This window comes from Panthera uncia (assembly GCF_023721935.1).
Source record: "Panthera uncia isolate 11264 chromosome B2 unlocalized genomic scaffold, Puncia_PCG_1.0 HiC_scaffold_24, whole genome shotgun sequence".
NCBI lineage: Eukaryota > Metazoa > Chordata > Mammalia > Carnivora > Felidae > Panthera > Panthera uncia.
The window spans coordinates 84,040,640-84,064,176 of NW_026057580.1; the positions used below are offsets into that span (position 1 = coordinate 84,040,640).

The 23,537-nt window shown below is 37.5% G+C and overlaps 1 protein-coding gene across 2 annotated transcripts in view; it reads right to left on the reverse strand.

The window, feature by feature from the left end:
• Positions 1-4,877: 4,877 nt before the first annotated feature.
• Positions 4,878-23,537, reverse strand: part of PTPRK (protein tyrosine phosphatase receptor type K) — a 425,704-nt gene continuing 407,044 nt past the window's right edge. Inside the window, exons 18-26 of one of the 2 annotated variants that reach the window (XM_049652961.1) lie at positions 21,363-21,517; positions 19,116-19,251; positions 18,515-18,664; positions 17,450-17,623; positions 14,358-14,489; positions 14,083-14,208; positions 11,306-11,469; positions 10,402-10,537; positions 4,878-6,584 (exon numbers count right to left, since the gene is read on the reverse strand). In XM_049652961.1, the coding sequence (XP_049508918.1) occupies positions 6,531-6,584; positions 10,402-10,537; positions 11,306-11,469; positions 14,083-14,208; positions 14,358-14,489; positions 17,450-17,623; positions 18,515-18,664; positions 19,116-19,251; positions 21,363-21,517 (1,227 nt within the window). In that variant the 3' untranslated portion in view covers positions 4,878-6,530. Of the gene's footprint in view, positions 6,585-10,401; positions 10,538-11,305; positions 11,470-14,082; positions 14,209-14,357; positions 14,490-17,449; positions 17,624-18,514; positions 18,665-19,115; positions 19,252-20,593; positions 21,518-23,537 lie in introns of those variants that run through there. The other variant, XM_049652962.1, reaches the window with a different exon arrangement.

Consider the following 23,537-nt stretch of genomic DNA (forward strand, 5'->3'; position numbering starts at 1 on the left):
GTGTTTTGAGCATATATCTTATTTATTTATTTATTTATTTATTCTTGAGACAGAGAGAGAGAGAGAGAGAGAGAGGGAGAAAGAGAGAGAATGAGCATGAGTGGGTGAAGGGCAGAGCGAGAGAGGGATACAGAATCTGAAGCAGGCTCCAGGCTCTGAGCTGTCAGCACAGAGCCTGATGTGGGGCTCAAACTCACAAGCTGTCAGATCATGACCTGAGCTGAAGTTGGTTGCTTAACTGATTGAGCCATCTAGGCACCCTGTGCATATATCTTGATACAATATTCTCAGTGGTTCTTCTAAGTATTATAATATACATATGTGACTTATTATATAACTAGTGGTATCATAACTTCATCATTTTGAGTAAAGCATGGAAACCTTATTTCTATTTAGTTCCCTTTTGCTTCCCCACTTGGAAGTATTGTTTTCTTAAATATCATATGGTGTAATTTTTGTTTCAATCATGAAATATGATTTATAAAGCAAATATATAAGGAAAAGGACATTCTATTGCATCCATAAGTTTGTTCTTTCCATGATTCTTTCTTCCTTTCTGATGCTTGACAATTCCATCATTTTTGCTTCTTTGAAGAACTTGCTTTAAACATTCTTTAAAGGTAGGTCTAACAAAAAAGATAAGAGTCCAATGGCCTGGAAAAGCTTAAATATTTACTATCCAAACCTTTACTGATAGACACATGACTCTCTTGTTTTAATTTCTTAAACTTAACAATGAGGGCATTGGATTTGATAATCTTAATTATCCCTCTAATGTCTTTCATTTCATGAGGAAGATCAATCCTGATTTCCCATGTGAAGTTATTTTTTTTCCCTCAATGACCACATGTGAGTTCAGAGAATACAGAAGTTGACATTGGAAAGTAAGTAACTAAGGAATACTTCTTCACTTTATCATGCTAAGAACTAACATGAAGGTGAAAAGAAATCAATTTCAGTCTGCTGACTGTGCTTCAGCTAATTAGATTTATGGAACCAGAGTTTAGGTTCCCACAGTGGGCTGGCATGAGCCCATACTGTTTGGCACCTGTCATGGAATTCAGCATGTACCATCACAATCTGGAAGTGTGGTGCTTCTGCAGATGCTTTTCTGCACTTGTGAATAAAATGGTTCAGGCCATCCCATGGATCGTAGAACAAGCACTTCCCCTTTGAGTTATCAATACTATTATTTCCAGAATTTGTTTTCTACTCATCATTTTGGGTGTTACTTATTAAGTGAAATGTGTGAATTACCTTCTAAAATACACTTTTCGAATTTAGTCCAGATAAGAGGGAGCAGAAGGAGACATAAACCTTGTTTTTTTTTTTTCTTTTGTCTTAGGAGGCAAGATTTATATATATGTATATATATGAATAAAAATATATATGTTAAAAAATATATATGTATATATATATAGCCAGCGTGGAGCTCACTCACGACCCTGAGATCAAGACCTGAACTGAGCTCAAGAGTCAGGATGCTTAACCAATTGAGCCAGCCAGGTGTCCCATCTATACATATTTTTAAAACTGAAAAATATATGAGAAGATAAGGCAAATTGGAAAAGAAGAATATGAAAAAATAGTCATGATAGGTGTTTTAAGATAGTGAAAGCTCATGTGTCTTTAAGAACATTTTTAGAAGGTCAAACAGTTATTCTACAATGGAAGTCACAAACTGAAAGCCGGTGGCTCTTATAGATATCAGATGCATCCTTCTGACAGATTTTGTTTTGCACAGGGTTGGGCTAGAGGTTTATTTTGTTTGTTTTTGACTTTAACTGGTTGCCAACATTCAACAATTTTTAAGAGTCTATGTAAAAATTTCCACACTCTTTCAAGAAATGAGACACTGTAGGGTCTGTATTCCCATGCAGCAAACACATCAGGGAGGTGAGTGCCATCTCTTTGGGCATCACATGTACTTTCAAGTCCAAGTGGGAGTCCGCACTGTTCCCTCTGGTCCTTGTGCCAAACAGCTGTTCTCACTAATCATTAATCTTGCTATTGTCTTTTTAAATAGTAGAACTGAAGATAGCAGAGTATCTAGTATCTATTGTTCAATCAAAATTGGGAAAATGCAAGGTGGATCAGGTGGGATGTTGTGTTTTAATAAAAATGGGAGACATACTTTTGTAGAGATGAGAAGTATTCCTATTAGAAAATGCACAAACTAAGGGTGTCTATGATAGTAATACAGCTTGAATGGCCATTCTCAAACACCTGTCCTGCTTTCCGCACAGTGTCCATAGGCCCCGCAGGCATTTGAGTTGACCTCTCTTCTTTCTCAACAAATAACAACAGGATACCATAGTGAGCTTATTTTTTTCTGCTTTTCCAGTTCGATTTTGTCTCAGACCAAGAAAATAGTGGGAATGCATGGCCTTTGCTTGCCCGCATATTTTAGCATCAATTTAGGAAAAGATTTGGTTATGCAATTTAAATATTCTTGTTCTTCATATTCTATATCTACTTAGCATCCTAGTACTGAAAGGTTTTATTCATTTATTTAGTTTCGCCTCAACGCTACATTGAGTAGCATTCAGCACTCTGACTGAATCAAGACTAATAAGACTTATAAGAGTATATTGAAATGAACCCAACTACCCAACAGAATTAGTGCCCAATACTCTGTGTTAGACTTCAGGTATTGTAGATTTTCTACAATTGACAAATGCATCGTGAGAGATGGTATCTGTCAGAAAGTCTCTCTCCCATCCTGTCCCTGAGCAGGCCTTATTAAAAAAAAGGGGGCTTTCTGATATTCAGTAGGGACTTCACACTGGCTTTAATGGTTTAGAAACCCCTTTTACTGGTTTCTTACAGGATTTGATAACAACAGTATCTCTCTAGTGTTTCTTTTCTTCCACGTTAGCATTTCAATTCACTTTGGAGGAGGCTGAAGTTCAGAAGGGTTATATATCTACCACCATTGATTTTTGGACAATTTATATTCCGGAAGCCACTTCTAGCTTACTTAAAGTAGGTCCCAAGACAGAGCTTTCCCTTTTAGTTTCTGAGAGATAATATTCGAATACTCTGCAGACCACTTGAATAGACTAGAGTTATGAACAAATTCAGATAATATTGCTCCCATTCCAAGCCCCCTACACTGAGGGGAAACTTTATGAAATAATATGTAAGTAGAAATTATTACAGGAGGCATAGCCAACTGTCTTCTATCTTAACTTAGGAAAGTGTTGAGTAAAATAGCAGATTGCCCTTACACTGAGTAAAGGTGTTTACTAAAACACTGAAATGAATCTAGGAAGGCTGCGGAGTCTCTGCCTATGGAAATATTTTACCAATATCCTACATATTGCACTGGGGCATGGGGCAGAATATTGATTCTTTGCTATTTTGTTACGAAAAAGGATGGCTTGAAGTGCACAGAAATTAACAATGTAGAATTGTCACTCTCCCATAAAGTGAGGCAAATCTCAAAAGCGTTCTCCCAAAGCTAACAGATGATCTCATATTTCTAGGTGTGCTACAGTTATTTCCCTCCTGAATTCTAATATTTACTGTTTAGTACATTCTTTAGATGCTAGGAACCATTTCCTAACAACAGAGCAGATTTGAGAGGTAGCAGCTGTTGATGCCTGACATCTACGCTTGTTACATGAGTACCTGGAACCTAAAAGATTCTCGAGAAGGTGAATAGTGAATGAGCACATAAGCACATCAGTGTAGAGGTAAGCGTGTCTCTTCTCCCTTCTTGTCCAGGTAAAAAGATCTTCTTTCTTGTGTCTCAATGTCAGATCCTTTGGTTGCAATGCAGCAGCACACTCATGTGAAAACTTTCTCCAAAGACTAAATATTAGAAAAAGGCTAGGCAGCTCAGACCAGAAACCTACCACTGACTTCTAAGAGTACTTTGTTAAAACTCATAAATTCCCAGCTGTTTGTGTGCCTCTGGTCCACACGCTTCCGGCATTTCCCTAGTGATAATATCTAAGAAGGGGGTCTATAAACTTCGACTTCATGACAGCCATTCAAGGAATAACTGATAGAAAGGTCAGAGGCCTTTCACTGTGAAAAGCATGACCCCTTTTAAAAGCCCTGCCAGGACATTTCCTGCCCAGAGAGACACAGGTGACTGAACGCGGCCATCCAAGCACAGGGAGTGCCATGGGGTATTAAGTAGGACTTTTCGAATGAGTTTTGAGAAAAACATATTTACATCCCCCCATTGCGAATGAACTGGCTTCTGTGGTGCCCAAAGCAAGCGTGACACTATTTCTGCTAGAGAGAAAGAGGACTCCTTTTGTTCTTTGCTTAAATTTTGGAGGCCAAATGGACCTCTGAGCTTTGCGAACAGTGGTATTTATGGTAATTTTGGTGGAGTGTGGACACAATCACGTGAGCAGAAATTAAAGCAGGGTCATGCAGCAAAGCAGAATCCTCTATAGGATTAACATCCTGAACATTACCAGGCAAAGAAATCTTGGATGAGCTTGTGGATTTTTTGTTGAATGCATCCATGTTTAAATGTAAATTAGTCTTTCTAGGAAAAGATAAAGTCTCTTTATCTAAATTCTTCCTAATGAGAGTCACAAATGTTCTAATAATGTACACAGCAAATAGAAGTTTGAAGATACCCATAATGAGACTTTATGAGAAAATCAATTAATGAGGAACAATAAGAACGAAGTGCCAAATTTTCTTTGTCATGTCACTGGGGAAGCAGTGTGTTTAGTGGAAGAGAATGAACTGGTAAATCAGACTCAGGTTTGAATCTGTTGACAAATCGTTTACTTTCTCATTATCTTCAATTACAACATCCATAAAACAGGGATACTTATTTGTCAAGTTTGCTATAAGGAAGAAGTATGAAAATGTCTATCACATAAAAAGATAGTGACATACATATATAGAAATTTTAAAAAAAGTATGCCAATCTTCTGGCCTTTATCCCTTCCACTCATCTGGACTGGCTGACATTCAATTAAAAAAGAAAGATATTAGTGCTTGGACATTCGTTTTACTTTTAATAGAATTTTAGTGGTCTACTAGTATCAGTGAGAAGAGACAATTTTGGGGGGAGTGAAGACATGAAGATTAAGAGAAAATGATGCGCAAACAATTGTTGTAATTATAAAACCTTTATTTCACTCTTACTTTAGTTAAATCTTGATAAGCACCATGTCATGTACTGGCAATCTAGAAGGAGGATACTGGAACGCTTCAGTCAATAACAAACTGCAAGCTGATGGTGTGAAGTTACAGCTACATGGAGCATATGAACAAGACCACATTTGGAAAGGTTCACTTGCAAATCCCATGGCCATGCACAAACAGGAATCTGGCACTGATTTGTTCTCACTCTCTATGGTCCGAATCCAAAGCTTGTGCATGTAAACATCAAAAGAAACGCTTTATAGTGTTGATGGTTTACAGTTTGCTAAAACTTGACTCTGAAAGCATAAATTTTGCCATTTTGTTTTCTTGACCAGTGCTTGGTCACAGGCTGAGAAAAATCAATTCCTTTAAAATTTAAACGATGCTAAAAGGCTGTGTTCAACATTGCACAAGTGATCAGCAAGGCCTTTGAATGTGTGCAATTCTCATGTATGATCACCAAACAATTATTTACCTAATGAAATTGTGGAAAATTATACATTTTCAGCAAAATGTTTTAATTTGGTCCTATATTAAGAGACCCAATTGCCAAGGTGTTTTACATAAATTTAATTCACAAGCATGTACACAAGAGAATCACTATAAAGAACATTGCTTCCTGGTTTATGAATAAAAAGTTTATCCTCTACTTACACTAAAACATACAAAAAATAATCTACAAAAATCGTTTACAATTGATTTTAGTGAAAGAAAAAGTTTTCTTCAGAAAAAAAAAATGATTGTGTGGTGGTAGTATTTTAGCCATCAAAAAAGGAATGTAAGTAACCAATAAATATAATGTGCTTTCTCCGTATAGACATATTTACACTTGAGTCTTTGGCTTATGTTTTTTCTAAAAAGAACTTTAAATGATCTAGCCATCATTGCACATTAAAAGAAAATAAGCCAGTTATATATATTTATATATTTATATAGAGATCTGCTACACTTGAAACATATAAAAAATGAACTTTACTATGAATTTGCACAGCTTTTCTTACTTCTTCCTTAAAGATTTAACATCTTTTATCTAAAAAAGGGAGAAAAAAATGTCACATAGAAAGTATTAATTCATGCAACACATGGTGGCTGCTCTACCAAAACCAGGGGAGAAAAAGCTGCGTATTCACTGTACAAACACTGAGAAGTTCTCATTTGAATCTGGTTCTTATTAAATATAATTTATGCGGCACGAAATGTCGATGCTTTCATACGGTAATAGAAACTAGTTGAGTCCTTTTTATTAAGATACACAACTTCATAAGAAAAATACTTTTACTTCTTGAATGTAAAAGCCTCCCACCCCCCACATTAAAATCTTTCTGCACAGGTGTAACAGGTACAACAGCTGCTGGCTCAACAGATGAACAGGTTTCTGCGTGGCTGTGTTCCGAAGTCTCACCCGACTAAGAAGATTCCAGGTACTCCAGGGCTACATCATAGCAGAAACGGTACTGCTCCTGAAACAGGTTAAAACAAAAGAGTTGAGAAAAGGTGAGAAAAAGGAGACTAACGGTGAACCACAGCCGCCAAACGAACACCAAGCCACCACGCTAGATTATTCGAGAATTACCAATGATTTTTTTGATACAGAAGTTTAATCTCTGGGCATATATATGTTACATTTGAGTCAAAGATCAGCGTTTAAGGAAAGGAACTTAAGGAAAGATATATTGTGTTTGCCTTATATTTTTTATCAAATTAAAAAAATCTCCAGTATTTAAAAAAAAAATTTTTTTTTTTAACATGTATTTATTTTTGCGACAGAGAGAGACAGAGCATGAACGGGGGAGGGTCAGAGAGAGGGAGACACAGAATCTGAAACAGGCTCCAGGCTCTGAGCTGTCAGCACAGAGCCCGACTCGGGGCTCGAACCCATGGACCGTGAGATCATGACCTGAGCCGAAGTCGGCCGCCTAACCAACTGAGCCACCCAGGTGCCCCTCCAGTATTTTTTATCTAATTATAATAGTAAAACCTGATCATTACAGAAAAAATTCCCAGTATAGAAAAACCCAAGGAATCAGAAAGAGTTTCATAACTCTATTACCAGAAACAATTCTTGGTAAAATACTGCCTTAGTTTTGCTTTAGTCCTTTTTTATGCATGGTTGAAATCATAATTCTTTTAGAATAAATATCATTGCATACATATATTCGAGAGTATAAGTTTATATTTTATCTGCCTTTAACACTGTTATGTCTTTTTCTTATGTTATTTAACATTTCTTTTCACACTACATAAATGTACAGTATACAGATTTGACTATTAGATTGCTTTTACTTTTTCTCTATGACAAATAAATGATACAGTGAACAAGTGCAAATATTCTTCTCCAAACTTCAGATATCTGTCCTTAGCAGGAGAAAAATAAGTCATTTTATTTCATTATTATTATTTTTTTAAATGTTTATTTATTTTGAGAGAGAGAGAGAGTACAATCAGGGGAGGGACAGAGAGAAACCCAAACAAGCTCCATGCTGCCAGCACAGAAACTGATGTGGGGCTGGGACCCATGAACCATGAGGTCATGACCTGAGCCGAAACCAAGAGTTGGACACTTAACCTACTGAGCCACCCAGGAGCCCCTCACACAGCTTTTCATTCATCAGAATATTAAAGTAAATTTTTCAAAAATGGTTAGTGGCTCTTACACCTTTTCGAGTTTACTTATATTTGAAAATTTCTGTTTCCTCTCTTTAAATATTGAAGACAATCTGGTTGATCAAATTTGAGTTAAAACTGTCTTTCCTGACAGATACCATATGTTTTCACTCTTATGTTTCCATACAACACCCAGTGCTTGGAAAGAGCACTGGGTGTTGTATGGAAACCAATTTGAAAATAAAATAATAAATTTCATATTAAAAAAAACTGTATTTCCTTTACATCCACCTAAGCACTGCTCCATTATCAAGAATTTAGAAAACATCAGACCGTATTACAAGTTATGACTTCTTTTTTTTTTTTTTAATTTTTTTTTCCAACGTTTATTTATTTTTGAGACAGAGAGAGACAGAGCATGAACAGGGGAGGGGCAGAGACAGAGGGAGACACAGAATCTGAAACAGGCTGGAGGCTCTGAGCGGTCAGCACAGAGCCCGATGCGGGGCTCGAACTCACGGGCCAGCCCGACACGGGGGTCGAACTCACGGGCCGTGAGATCATGACCTGAGCCGAAGTCCCAAAGTCGGACGCTTAACCGACCAAGCCACCCAGGCGCCCCACAAGTTATGACTTCCAATATGTACCTCATTAAAAATTTTTCAACTCATTCCAAGTGGGTAAAATCCAGGCTGTAATGCATAACAACCTAAAAGCATCGTATTTCTAAAGAACTTCCCGGTGTCTCCACAATAAAGTAGGGTAGTAAAATCTTTCTGAAAGAGATCTTTATCAATCCTACCCTTAATTATCAAGTAGGTGTGATTTAAATTAGGCTACCACTGTGGCAAGTGCGTCTGAAGAGTCACACAGTGCTTGAAAACAGTTATGTCTCTTTAAACTGTCATGAGCTTTTGTTTATGCTCCAAATTTTCTTACCAAACTTGTCAGTTCAATTCAACAGCACACTGAACTCATCATTAACGCTGATTAAACACAAATCAGAAGGTAGGTGTTCAGTCAGGATTAATGGGACATGAATATAAAGGTAAATAGGAACTTCTTGGAAGGTTCTAGAATAGTTGAGTTTAACCACAGATTCCGCCCCCCCCCAACTTACGGCAGGAAATTAGAGTTAAATTTGGAGGTAACGTTTGAATTCTGACACTGAAGCGACCCCACTGATGAATTTAAAAAGACTTGATCTGAGAGACAGAGGCAGAGTTTACATTAAGAAATCTTCAGACAGCAAAGAGTTTAAAGACATAACCATTATATTTTAAGAAGACCTGACAAGTTCTACTTCAAAAATCCTTCAAGTCTATCCCCTTTTCTCCATCTCCATTGCCAATACTCCAGTCAAAACCGACATCATCTTGTCCAGACAACAGGCAGAGCCCAAGGGATGAGCTAGAATTGGGGCGGTTTGAGGGGACTTGTAGAAGGGGAAAAAAGTCTGTTCTCACTTTTAAAAGTGAAACGGTATAAATGTAACTTCAGATTTTGTCTCAGGAAGCAATGCACTTTTTGTGTGAACAATCCATGAGCAGGAAGTGGTGAGAATACTTTAAAGGCTTATTGAATTGCTCATTTTAGTTATCTGATCATCTTGATAAATGTAGGGCAAGCAACAATTTGCCTTGGTTTTTCTGGTTTACCTTTGTTTGAGCATAAACTACACAGCTGCTCCTGACCTTATCCCACTTTGCACATGTGTGTAACCCACAGACATCGCTCTTTAGAAGTAAAATGTGCTCGAGGAGTTTAATTTTTCTTTCTTACTCTTCATACACCTTCACACAGATGAACTCCCACATACACATTCCTATCAGCTCTTACTTTGTGAACCGTGTTCTGATTTTATGAGCCCTGGCAAATTCAGGTGGCATCATCTGAACTGCACACTATAACTGGTAGAAGCTGAAAACTGTCAGTGATGATAGTTTAAAATTTATAATTTGACCAGAAATGGAGAATTAAAGCTAATGACTCAAATAAATTTCATATGTTGTTTAAGGGCATTAGGTGTCCAAGGTACTGATTTAATCCATGTGTATATCCCTTGGATTAATGTTTTGCCAGTTAACTCAAGATGCTGTAAGAAATAAAAATAAGCAGGGCGCCTGGGTGGCTCAGTCAGTTAAGCGTCCAAGTCTTGATTTTGGCTCAGGTCATGACCTCCCGGCTTGTGAGTTTGAGCTCTGCATGGGGCTCTGAACTGGCAGTATGGAGTCTGCTTGGGATTCTCTCTCTCCCTCCCTCTCTGCCCCTCCCTTACTTATGCTGTCTCTGTCTCTCTCAAAATAAACAAACTTAAAAAAAAAGAAATAAAAATAAGCAAGAATGAAGTCTAGAGAGTAGAATTTATTCTTATTATAGAACCATTTACTAAAGTTTATTACAGCAAATATTTATTGCCTAACACAGAGAGAAAAAAAATCTACACCTTTCCCAAATTAAGTGAAAATAGTTTTCATCATTAAGTTTCTGTGATATGTGATTACATTTATGTGGGTAGAGAGAGATGCTCAGCAATTCATCAGTTAGATAGGAAAAGTCCCCACAAAGACTCATTTATACATCTGATTTCCCTTGGGAGTGTGAAGTCAACCCGATGAGTAGGTATATGATGTCTAATCTCTGCTCCCTTCTATGTCTAAGATTCTGACTCACCGGGGCTTCCACCATGTTTGGCTTGCTGTTCCTCAGTGTCTTGACTGCGTGGAACACGTCGACAACATTTTGCCGCTTCACCATTTCGACAACAATGCCTATGGCACAGAACATACCGCTTCGCCCACCACCATTTCTGGAAGCAAAGAAAGCAAGGGCATGTGGATAGCAGCTTTTAGTCACCACAGGTCACACAATCTTACACGTTTTGTTAATAAAAACATGACCTTAATTTTTTTCCATTTTGTATTAATTTTGCTTCATTTATATGCGTGTATGCCTAGAGGACAGAGAGCAAGGATGCGCGAGCATGACATTTGCTCTGTGGCTCATGTGTCGGAAGATGCTACAGGCATCGACCACTGCAACTTCAATACCTTGAAATTTTGGTACATTTGTAAAGTGTGGACATCAGAAAAGTGGTTCCAAGTAGTGTTCAAAAGAGTTTAAATAATATAATATCTATATGATAATCAGTGTTTAAAAAATACGAAAATGAAAACTGGTAGCTAATTATGGAATCATAAGACAGGAAGATTATTTTAAAACAATATCTATGGAGATCCATAGAGATGAGTTGAGTACTCTAACGTTTATTTTTTTCTAACATTTATTCATTTTTTGAGAGACAGAAAGAGACAGAGCGTGAATGGGGAAGTGGCAGAGAGAGGGAGACACAGAATCCGAAGCAGGCTCCAGGCTCTGAACTGACAGCACAGAGGCCGATGTGGGGCTCAAACTCACAGACCGTGAGATCGTGACCTGAGCCAAAGTCCGACACTTAACCGGCTGAGCCACCCAGGCGCCCCATGAGTTGAGGACTCTTTAACATAGAAAATATGAAAGCTAGTAAGGAAATGAGCACCATGGCCCCCAGGTGGCCAAGTGGAGGCACCATACTCACAGGCAGTGGATGATGGTCCGGCCTTCCCCTTCCTCACATTCCTCCTGCCATTTTTCCACCTGCAGTATCAGTTTCAAAAATGACCGTTTGGAGCCAGGCACTTCTCGGTGAGAGGCCCACCCTAGATACTGAAACTGCTGTACCATCAGATAGCCTTCTTGTGGCTGTGGAAGGAAAAGTATTTTTCTGTGAATAACTTGGAACTAGAATTTTTACTAAAAACGGAAGTTGCAGACAAAATGGTACCATGATATAAATGGCATTTGCATTGGATTGAGTCTAGCTGCTAAGTCTAAAATATGTACATACCAATACAGAAACATTCTAAGTTACAGAAGCAAGAACCATGAGAATTACCTTTATATAAGCTTTTCCCTCATATCCCATATCCAATAATCAATCACACTTCTTAAATAACTTTCAAATTATTTTTCTCTTTGTCACCACTGACATCATTGCATATGCCCAAGCATCAATTATGATAATTACTTCTTAGTTGATCTCCTTAAATAAACTTTGATCTCCTTCCAAACCATTCTGACTGCAGCATCATGATTATTTTGAAATGCAAATATGATCTTGTCATTCCCCTGCTTTAATGGCTTCCAAATGATCTTATCATAAAATCCATGTTGCACCATGGCTTAAAAATCCCTATACAATATGGCTCCATTTCCTTCCCTAACCTTCCCTTTATTCTAACACACTATTCAAGTCCTAGACACGTTGGCCTTCTTTTAATCCATGTATCAAGGCATTTCTTGCCTTGAGAACTTTGTAAAACTCTCCATTTGGCCTCAAAGATCTCCTTGTTTGTCCCTCTCAATCCCAAATACAGTGATCAGTTTGTTTTGGGTTTTCCTGGAACTCTTCTGGTCTTTGAACAGAACTACTTGTGTCCTGGGAAACCTCTCTGTCTTGTGAACACCAGGATAGTTGGTTCTTCCGCCCCCAGTACTCCTACTGATTCTTCAAATTTTGTCTCAAAGATCACTACTCCAACGAAGTCCTCTCTACTCACCCAGCTCTGTCAGATCACCCAAACACTCTGGATTTTGTACTTTTTCTCTAAAATTTCTCATATTTGTAAATAAAGAATTGAATTTTTCAGTGCTTGTTTTCCCTGATAAAATATAAATTCTTTAAGGACGGGGAAATCTCTTTCTTTCATTCTTTCTCCCTTAAACTCTGTATCACTAGAACCTAGCAAAAATACTTTCCAGGAATAGTACTATTGAATGAGTGAATCAGTACATTAAGCCCTCGTACAGAAATGTAAGGAAGAATTTGCAATACATGAGTAAGCCATATCATAAGGCATCAGATCTGAATTTCCATTTGGCCAGGGCTCACGTGTCACAAGGACCTACTAGTACAACACCCAACTTCTCATTGGTACCTATTAAATATCTCATGAAGTGCGTGCTATTAAATAAGATTGGGAACAGGAAAAAATTGTGCCCTAATAAGGACTGGAACACCAAATACGGAGGAAGATAAATAAACAAATACGCCAGCAAAAAAATGTAACACAGATTTCAGATCCTGTCTTTAGAATATTTTTCATATAAATAGCTCAATTAAAAGACAAGTCTTACTTTCTTAGTTTAGCAGCGATGGTTTCTCAGCTAAAATATTACTAGAACCATAATGGAACAGATGTGCAGACATAATGAGATTCCATTTAAATTAACATCTAAGATATGCATGAATATTATGACATGATTGAAGTTATCCTTTTTTTCTCCACTGAAATGAGCGACAGAATTGGATATGATTTTATTCTCTTAGGGCTAAACATATAGACGTATTAACCAGAAACACATATATAGCCATTTTGATATGAAAACACTGAAATATGACAATCTGAATCATACACTTAAAATAATACACACACATAGAGCTGCTGCTCTAAAAACAGAGTAATCTTTCTCTTTAAAAAGAGAATAATGTTTTCTTTTCAAATTTTGCTTACTGTTTGGTTACCCAATCTAAATACTTACTAATTACTAATGTAATGGTTTTTTTTTTTTTTTTTTGCTTTTTTGAAGGAGAGACCCCGAACTTAATTTGTCCTTGAGTGTAAAACATATGAAGACTCAAGGAAAGGAAGATTTCTGAGGAACACAGCTGCTGCTTTGTTGCTGGGAAAAGGCACAGTGGTACCAGTGCTGCTTCTACAGATCTGGGCAGAGCCAGACACTGGGACATTGAGAAAGGTGAAATTGTAAGTGGGAGGAGAATCAATGATGGCTGTGATTACCTGTTTCCTCGTGTGTGGGGTTCTCCCTTATATGCAGGACTTGGAACAGTGACACGGAGGCTTTCCATGACGGCTGATCCAACATATCCCTTCCTTCCAAGGTAAAGCTCTTTAGTCACTATTATTATTATTATATTCTTATTTTTCAATTATATGCCTCTTTCAGGCTGGATATCAATACTAATAAGACATGTAGTCAACCTTCAGAAAAGTCTACAGGGGCAGAGACCAGGCTCAGACAATCAAGTGCATTTGAGCCAGTGCATCCGAATTTAGTTTTCCAGATGTAACACATTAGTAACTGACCAGGACACCTCACTCTCAGCATTTCTGCTTTCCTGTTTTTGGAATGCATTTTTCTTCTAATACGAAGGTGTAAGAGGATTAGTAGCACTGGGACTGATTACGTAATGTCTATTAATTCTACTCTCCCTGTTTTCTGATTGGAATTATACCCCAACATAGTTATGATCAGTTGCTCTTAATCAACTCAGTTAAAATATTAATGACTTACTCTTGTTAGATTGCATATCCTAAAAATCCGGTTTATCACATCACAATCCATCGAACAAGACATACATTCCACTTGGATAGGGCCATATCGTAACATCCCTTCTTCTGGCCAGTACTGAGGGCAGCCCTAGAGGATGAATGTTTTGGGAAAAGAAACAAAAAGAAAAGGGGCATTATTTTTTTTCTAATTTGGGTAGTATGATACAGATTTTAACATTTTATTACTAATTTATTAAGTTGTGTTGGAGTACACAAAAGCAACTCATAGCCATTGACCTGGGACAAGTCGACTTCATTTAACATCACAATGGAGGTACAGCCATAATCATACACTAATCTCCAGAAGTCTTTCACAGTGTTCGGCAGAGGGTATTGTGTGACGATGAAAGCAGCTGGTTGCCTGTAGCTCTGTAAAGAAATAGGGTAGATGGAAAACATAAGAACTTAAGACAAATGATCAGGTATACAAGCACATTCAATACATTTCAATAGGACCAAGTAAGATGTGATAGCTTCACATGCAGATGGAGTCAGATGGCAGCATAAGTCATAGAACAGATTTGGACCAATGGAATGTACTGGAGCTAGTAATCGGTCAATCTGATGGTAAGGCTTCAGTGTCTCTGTAGCAATTCAAGACAAGAACTTAAGTTTTATTTTGTTGAGATTAGCAAATATAGGACAAATACAAAAGGAGAAACTAAAAAAAACTTCTCAAGGTTAAAGACCTCCATGAGGTACCTGTGGGCTTTTTCAGTTTTTCAAAGGTAATTGGTCTGAGAGGCAGAAGACACAAAATTCCCTGGTGTGTTTGTGTGTGTGTGTGTGTATGTGTGTGTGTGTGTGTGTATGTACCTATCTATTTGTCCATCTGTTAATCATCTATCAATATGTATAAATGCTGGGTTCTCTTCCACTTCAGATAAGCAAAACTACATACACCTCAAACTCATGTACTTTAACATTATATGAATATTATCAACACATTCTACACATCTTATATGCACATCCATTTTCTTGGGAATTTCTAATGTATATTAATGGTTAGAATGATAGTTTCAATCACTTAAGATTTTTCAAGTGCCAAAAAATAAAATGCACTTCCTGGCCCCACCTATAAGGGAATGGCTCCTTCTTTATTAAGTGCGCCTTAATTGGGACACAACACATTATCTCTATCCAGAAGGAGAGGGTATGCTCATCTGACCTGGGCAATCTGTCATCCTGAAGACTGATGATCTATATTTCTACGTATTAACCTAAATAGGTTGTAAAAAAATAAATAGATTGCTGCCTGAGATAGATGTCCTTAATGCTAATAAGAACTAATGAGATCCCCTAACTCATTTGTATCATAGGACTCTTTAAGTCTTTCCAGTTTTTTAACATCAGCGTAGAAACTGATTCTTGATCACTGATCCTATGACCATTTGGGAAATGCTGCTAACCATGGCATTCCACTCCAAGGAAGATTGTAGGATAAATACGAGCACTGGCAATTCACCTGGCTGCTTCTATATGATCTCAAGCCTCACAAAGTGTCACCTGAAGTTGGGCTGAGTATCTCCTAAGAAAGGTATGAAGGCTCATGAAAAAGAATCAGAAGAAATAAGTAAACTTTCCTTACAACTACATGTCTACTCCATGGGAAGGTAAGCTATTTACTCACTTTCTGAGTCACAGGGGAGAGGAGGTGAATAAGATGATATGAAAGACAGATGATTTCCTATTTCTTTCCTCTCTAAGTTCAGGAGCACACCCAAGGCATGGAAATCATGGAATCCTTGGCCTTACCTACTAATTCTTCACAGCCATACACAAGGGTATGGAACACTGAGGACATTGCTAGAGGGTAGGGGGAGTGGGAAGTGCTGACCAATGAGCCTTGTTCTTTTAAGACAAACCAAACCTAACTTTTCTAAAGCCCCAACCACACTAGAAAATCTAGCAGATGGTCTCAGTTATAAAATGTATCTATGAAAAATAAAATAACTAACTAACTAACTAACTAAATAAAATAAAATGTATCTATGTTGAGTCACAGAGAAATTAAGCAGAGAGTTGAAACAGGTAGAGAGCAGATTCAGTCTTCATATTGACTAGAAAACAACCTGGAAATTAAGAAAAATTTGACAGAGATAGATGCCAAAAGACAAAAAATGTCTCAAACATGTGCCTCATCAATCTCTTTCCTAATAGTATTTTCTCCTTCCTTTTTTACACAGCCTTTTAAAATTCCAAATCTAGATTCAGAAACAAAAGGGTCTTGTGTGTTTTCTCTGTGTTTAGTATATTAGCCTTTCCAGACAACTAAATGGGAATAAAAGGTACAATGAGGATCCAGTGTGATTTCAGTGGATATGATTAATGACTAGGCAAAACTCTGGTCATGGCAAGAATGGGAACTTTTCACTTGAGCTTGTCTTTAGACCACTGTGCTCTTCAGCATAAAAAGAGCAAAGTAACCGACTGAAAGACTAGGCTCAGAGGTAGAATGCAGGCTTTCTAAGTCTCTACTATCAGGAACTAATTTTGGAAAACACAATAGGAGAAGTAACTCAGAAGGTTTTATTATTAGTCATACAGGAATGAATCCTGACTTGTAATGTCCCCTCACTATGGTTCCATAGGTTAAGAGGCAAAAGCTAGAAATGTGTATAAATGAAGATGATGAGCTGTTTAAAAGGATTCTGAACCTGGACAGCCTTCTTACTTCTTTCCAAGGTAACCGAGCAAGGTAGCCAAAGACTAACTTAAAACTCTCTTTCCATGTTGTTCTGTCTATGGGATGCTAACCAGCTGAGGATGTGCTCTACCATTTACACTTTATGAAGGTTGGAATAGGGCAAGAGAGTTCTTTCATGATGATGGATGTATTAACATGGTATCTTTGGTGCCTTCCCCTAGTTACTTATAAATGGTCTCTATTAATTAATGGAATGTTATTAATTATTGGAACGTTAAATGCCAGATATAAAGATTTCCCAAATTAACACAACTTCAGTACGAAATGGCTTTCTGTGGTTTTAAAAATTCATTCCTAACTTAACATTCAAAATACATAAGCAGGATTTTCTTTTCTGAAAATAATTAAGATGAAAAATATCACCTGCAGGTATTTCCCAGAAAGAATACAATAATTGACAATCAAGTTCCAAATTTACAATGAAGCCTAAAACTTACAGTTCCTAAGAATCCCTGTAGGGGCTATTCAAAATCATTCTCCAAAAAAATTTGTATGTCAATGAAAGTTTCCAATTTTCCTTTCTAAGCCATTTTAATTTTCCTGAAAAGAAAACCAGCTAGTGTTCATCACATTATGTAGCTTTTCGTGACACTTTATCCTAACAAAGACAGCAGTCTCTTACGTCCATAAGAGCAGCATTGATGTAGTTACTACTCTCTCCATCAATTGTAATTAAAAAAGGCAGACATCTGTCAGGTGGCAGCATGTCCATAAAACGGTTCTTGTCATGGTTTCTGGGCAGACACGCTATACTGCAGTCTTCAGCTTGCAGTCGAGGGGTGACTGAATTCAAGGTCTAAAAAGAAAAGGGAACCTAGGTTAAAAGCAAGCGGCCCATCCAGTAGCATAATGCAGACCTATCAGGTATTTGGGAGGCCAAGTACAAAGTGAAGGATTTGTACAAGGCAGCAGCATTTGCCACGATGACACTGATAGACTTTGTAGTTAGACCTAATGAAGCCCGAGCAGTGACAAAGAAACAATATATGGATTGTTCACTGTGCTTCTCAAAAGGAAAAGGGAAGCCTAACATAACACCACGGCTACCTGCAAAATGCATTGCCTGACCAAAGAAAATAGAATTGGGGTAGCCCATAATGATGATCCATCCACCGTCAAAGTTGGAAAGTATCATTTGTAGTAACATTTTGGCATGCCATACTTGAAGATAGGCTGTGTGACATGCTAGAAAGAGCACTGCACAAGGGATCAAAGTATTAGTTTTCCAGAGCCACTCCCAACTGCATGTTCATATACCTTCAGGGATGTTTTAAGGGCAGTGAAAACATTTGGGGTTATTTAGAGACAATGTTTAGTACAAACTTCAGCTATCATTATTAATGTGCTTGATCTCACATTGTGAGTGACACGGAAGGTTAAAATCCATAAGACTGCATTAAAAAAGGTTGTAAATACACACAAATCACCGCCAAATTTGACTTTTATGATACCTTTCCCCAAACCCTTCCCTGAGTCTGAACTTCCAGATACAGCAGATATGAGCTCATTAATACGAAAGTGACTCTATAATATGTATAATGAAAGAGACAGGTATTTTATTATACTTAAAGTAGGGTCAAAGGTTATAAATTTGACTTGAAAGACCTTCCTTAGAAGAATTATAATAATGCCCAGAACACACTGCAATAAGTTGCTCATAAAAGAAGCTCTAGAAATAAGTAAATACCTGGAATTCATCTTTGAGATGTGAAGAGTTAGTCTGAGAGTCTATTCTAATCATATCAAAATATGCAGCTTTAAATTCACAGACAGGTATGGCAGTTTCACCACATAAACAGGCTTCTAAAATGGCATCATGAATAAAAATGTACTGTTCCTAAGAAAGAAAAGAAATCATACTATTTTAATAAAAATTTTCTGTCATCAAAGGTAGAAAATACAAAGAATTTTCTCTATACGGAAACATTAATAAAGATATCAATATTTTCCCATATGACTTGATGAAAAACATTGTTATTATTATTTTTTAAGTTTATTCACTTTTGAGAGAGAGAGAGAGACACACAGACCGTGAGCAGGGAAGGGGCAGAGAGAGAGAGAGGGAGACACAGAACCCACAGCAGTCTCCAGGCTCCGAGCTGTCAGCACAGAGCCAGACTCGGGGCTCGAACTTACGAACCGCAAGATCATGACCCAAGCCGAAGATGGACGCTCAACCAACCGAGCCACGCAGGTGCCCCAAACATGTATTATTTTTGATAAATGTTGGAAAGCAAAAAAAAAAAAAGGGGGGGGGGGCATTAGCGATAAATCAACAAGTAACACACCTCTGTCTGGACCATATTGATACGACGAGATCTTAAGGCTTTGACACAGTTGTAGATGTCCACAACACCCTCTCTTTCAGCCATGTCCAGCATGATGTCGATCACAATGTAACAGCCAGTTCGTCCAGCACCAGCACTGCAAAAAATGAAACAAATCTGAAGAACTGCAAGAAGCATAGTCATGCAACCTTGGTTAGAAATCCTTACAACTTTCACATGGGTGGAATCAAACTGCTTTAACAAACTGCAAGACGTAATTTGTCTGTGTCGTGTAAACATTTAACGTACAAATAACTTCATGAAGAGTATTTGCTTTGGTGTAACGTGAAGATTGGAACAGGAGTTCAAAATTAAAAGCTCTCAACTTTGTAAATCAAATTGTGTTTAAAAATAATATATACATGTTGTTCAAGTTCCATAGCTCTGTTACACAGGTCTCCATTTTATGCAAATCTAGCGCACAGGATTTCAAGCTCAGAATTGACCAAGGGGTGGATTCATGCTTCAAAATTTAACCTCAAATTAAAATACTCATGTACTTGTGGGTCCTCTGACAAAATGCAAGAACGCTGGCTCACTGTTTTAATCTCACAGACTCTTAAATACCAAAACAAAGAAAATTAATTCCAAAACATTCTGAGGAGTCACAATTCAAAGGAAGGGCTAATGGTAAGGGTGGAGGGGAAAATGGTGGTTGTCAATGAGGAGACCGATAGTAGAAGGAATATTTGAATGGTGAACTGAAGGAAAAATGAAAATGAATAGTTAGGTTTAGAATACAATTCTTAACAGGTTACAAAGATAGCCACTATCTTACTGTATTTAATTCAGTAATTGAACCTTAAAATACTTTGGTTATTTCACCCCTTTGGAATGTTTCTTCAATTTTATATATAAAAATCAACAGAGCAAACAAGATATAGTTAGGATTTTAGGGCGGTGGGAAATCCCACTTGGTAGTCAGCTTCCTCTTTTTCATAAATTTACTGATACCTTAGTCTAAGTGGAAAATGATACTTCTGTTTCCAAGAGAGTATCTGAGAACCTTGGAGCACTTCTGAAGCAAGCAATTCATAGGAAAGTAAACCTCTATGATAAGTCAAGACACTCCTGAATTGAAAACCTACTTATCTCATTTTCTAAATGCATAGATGGGCTATTAACATTATTTCTTTGTTGTCCAGATTTGGTCACTTCTCAAACTCACTGTTCTTTAAGAAATTTAAGTAGAAGATACTGTGGGTATCTCTGTTTCTTTCTTTCCTTTCCTTTTTTTTTTTTTTTTTTTTTTTTTTGCCTACCATCTTCTCAATCACTGTTCCCAGGGTTTGAGACAGGAAAGTAATTGAAGAGTACATCAGATTTCTTGAGGAGGACTGAAGATTTTGTTTTCAGGGTGTGTAGTATCTGATCCTTATGGGATGCCTTACTTTTATTTCATTCTCTGTGTTGTTTCCCCTTTTATATGTGGTCATTTAAATTCTGAATAGGTTGGATTTTCAGAAAAAAAATGCTTAAGTACAACCTATTATGTAGCTTGGAGGGGATAGCATTTGAGAGTGGTGTGCAGCATTTAGGAAAAGCTTTTCAGATTCAGTACATAGTTTTCTGTTCACATCTCAAAATGAGGCCATGTAATTTGCTTTTAGTGTCTCTGAATGCTTGTTTTAAGAGACGTTTCTAATCAGAAGGAAGCCTGGATATAACGTGCACATTTTTCTGGCACATATTTGTTGGCTCTCGCTGATGTAGTTTTCAAGGTCCTCTGATGGATGGCTTTTTTTTTTTAATTCTTAAATAGCTGTTTTATAGCACAAATTCTTGCAATTTAGGCCATTTAGTAACTGTATGTCTCAAATTTAGTTTTAAAAGCTGAGATTCTATTGGGAATTTACTAGATTGGCAAGAAATCTCAATTTTAACCTACCATTCCATACAATATGGGATTTGCAAAAGCGGTATAAAAAAAACAACCCCAAAACACAGATGTTGCCACTAAAAGAGAGTTTCCACTCTCCCATTTGTGAGCAACACTACACACGTTAGGATGAATGTATTTATTTTTTTTTAAGTTTCTGTTTTATGTCCTCTTCCCAGCTAACTTTTATTTTATTGCTGTTTTCCCTTACCTGTAACACATGCAAGCTGGAACCCTGCAAGTAGGCCTTTGCTTTGTGCTTTAAGCCTTCATCTTGCTGCCTTGAAAAGGCTGGCTGTGCAGTCAGGGCCATTTGGTCCAGCACTCACCTGCAATGCACGACGATGGGGCCCGCGCTGGGAGGGTTGGAGAACTTCACTCGCCGGATGAAGGAGAGGAGCCCTGTGGCATGGTACGGCACTCCGTGGTCAGGCCAGCCGGTGAAGTGGAACTGCTTAACTTCACGGATCTCATTGTACCCCCTCTGTGCACACATGGAAAGAAGGTTTTCCAAAGAACCCAAATAAAGTCATCAAACACAATCACAGGCACTAGACCTGGTTGACAATGAAAAAAAAAAAAAAAAAAAGACTATACCAAAGATCATGCTTTTTCTGGAAGAAAAAAAAAAAAGTGCTGGCCTGACCTGGCCCAGGAGCTTTGCCTTGATTGTCAGATAACTGCCAAAGAAAGGAAATTAGACGTCTTGCTCAGTTCTATAACTCTGTGTAAATTTTATTTACCTTGACAGTCTGTTCCTTACTTGGGATGACAACACATAAAATTATTAGAAGAGGGAAAAATGGGAAAGCTAAAATGCTGCCCTATTGACCCAAGCACCGAGTTTTCAAGCGGTGAATAAAAGCAACTTTCTAGCTTCTTGCCTCAAAAAGATTTTAATGCCTTGCTTATCCATGTTGAAAATGGTTTTGAAGCACAGCATGAGGGATTTTCCAGGACAGTGCTACTCTAGATTGTTTCGTAAAACTATACAGACAGCTACACTGCTTTTTGGGCAAACGATGTTTCCTAATTCTGTGAAATACTTCAGCACAGAGTATTACTTATAGTAACAAAAATACAAGATGAAAGGGAAGCCTCATTGTTATGCCAACTCTTCTATTGGGTTAATTTAAGAGAATATTTAAATGCACACTTCAAAGCTTTCACCTTTTGGTTAAAAGAATCCCGCAGATTGCTGTAGCACAGCTTAGAGAGCATAGAAAGAATGCTGCAGAATTTAGTTTTAAGAATCCACATTTGTAGCCAAAAAACCGCAATATAATCTAGGTAATTGCAACTGTACTGTGAGCTGTGATATCTCCATCTCACTTGTTCAATCAGAAAATGGAGAAAAATCCCATGAAATAAATGAACCACACTGAGAAAGTTGAGATTCTGTCCTATATAGATAGACCAATAGCATCAAAACCCATGGAAGCCAGAGATCAGGTCTTATTATTCTTTCTAGTTCCAGTTCTTACACAATACCCTACACACAGCAGGGTTTAACAGATAATTATAATAGTGACAATGATAAACATCCTCATGGAATCATGCAAATAAAACATCATTTTTCTTTACTGTTTTCTTTACTGTTCTTTACTACTTTTCAAGTCAACTCTAGTGAGGAAGATCACTAAACTGTTCTAAGATCTGGAGTGGCTCAGGTGGTTGAGCATGTGACTCTTGATCTGGGGGTCATGAGTTCAAGCCCCATGTTGGGTACAGAGCTCACATAAAAAAGAAATTAAAAAATTGTTCTGAGACCTGATTTCAGACAATTACCTCTCCTCCATATTAATCCTTTGACTGGAGTGGCTTGCTCTAAGGGCCTTGTTCTTGTTAGTAAACTTTCGTAAAAAGTTCTTTTTAATATCTGGCAATGCACGTTGTCTTAGAGCTCTTTTTATTTAAATTTTCCTAGGTAATTTTCAAATACATGGTTAAAAAAAGCAAACTGGGGCGCCTGGGTGGCTCAGTTGGTTAAGCACGCGACTTCGACTCAGGTCATGATCTCACAGCTTGTGAGTTTGAGCCCCGCGTCAGGCTCTGTGCTGATAGCTCGGAGCCTGGAGCCTGCTTCAGATTCTATGTGTCTGTCTCTCTCTCTATCCCTCCCTGGCTCGTGCTCTGTCTCTCTCTCTCTTTCAAAAATAAATAAACATTGAGAAAAAAAAAAAAAAACTACTCTTTTCCAATTCTAAATTACAAGAAAACAAATTAAAAAAAAAATCCAATGATGTTCTAATTAGTATTACATTAACTACATAAAGTGGTATTAACATAAAATATTCTGATTCTGGGCCACGGTACCTCTCCATTTATTTATTCAGATCATATTTGATGTCCTTTAATACACTTTTGAGGATTTAGTCACCTAGGACCTGTATCTTTGTTGAATATATTTCTAGATACTTTAGAAATTTTTATTATTGTGAAAGAGATTTTTTAATGTCTACTACTGTTTACTGCTAATATACAAAAAAGCTAATATTTATGAA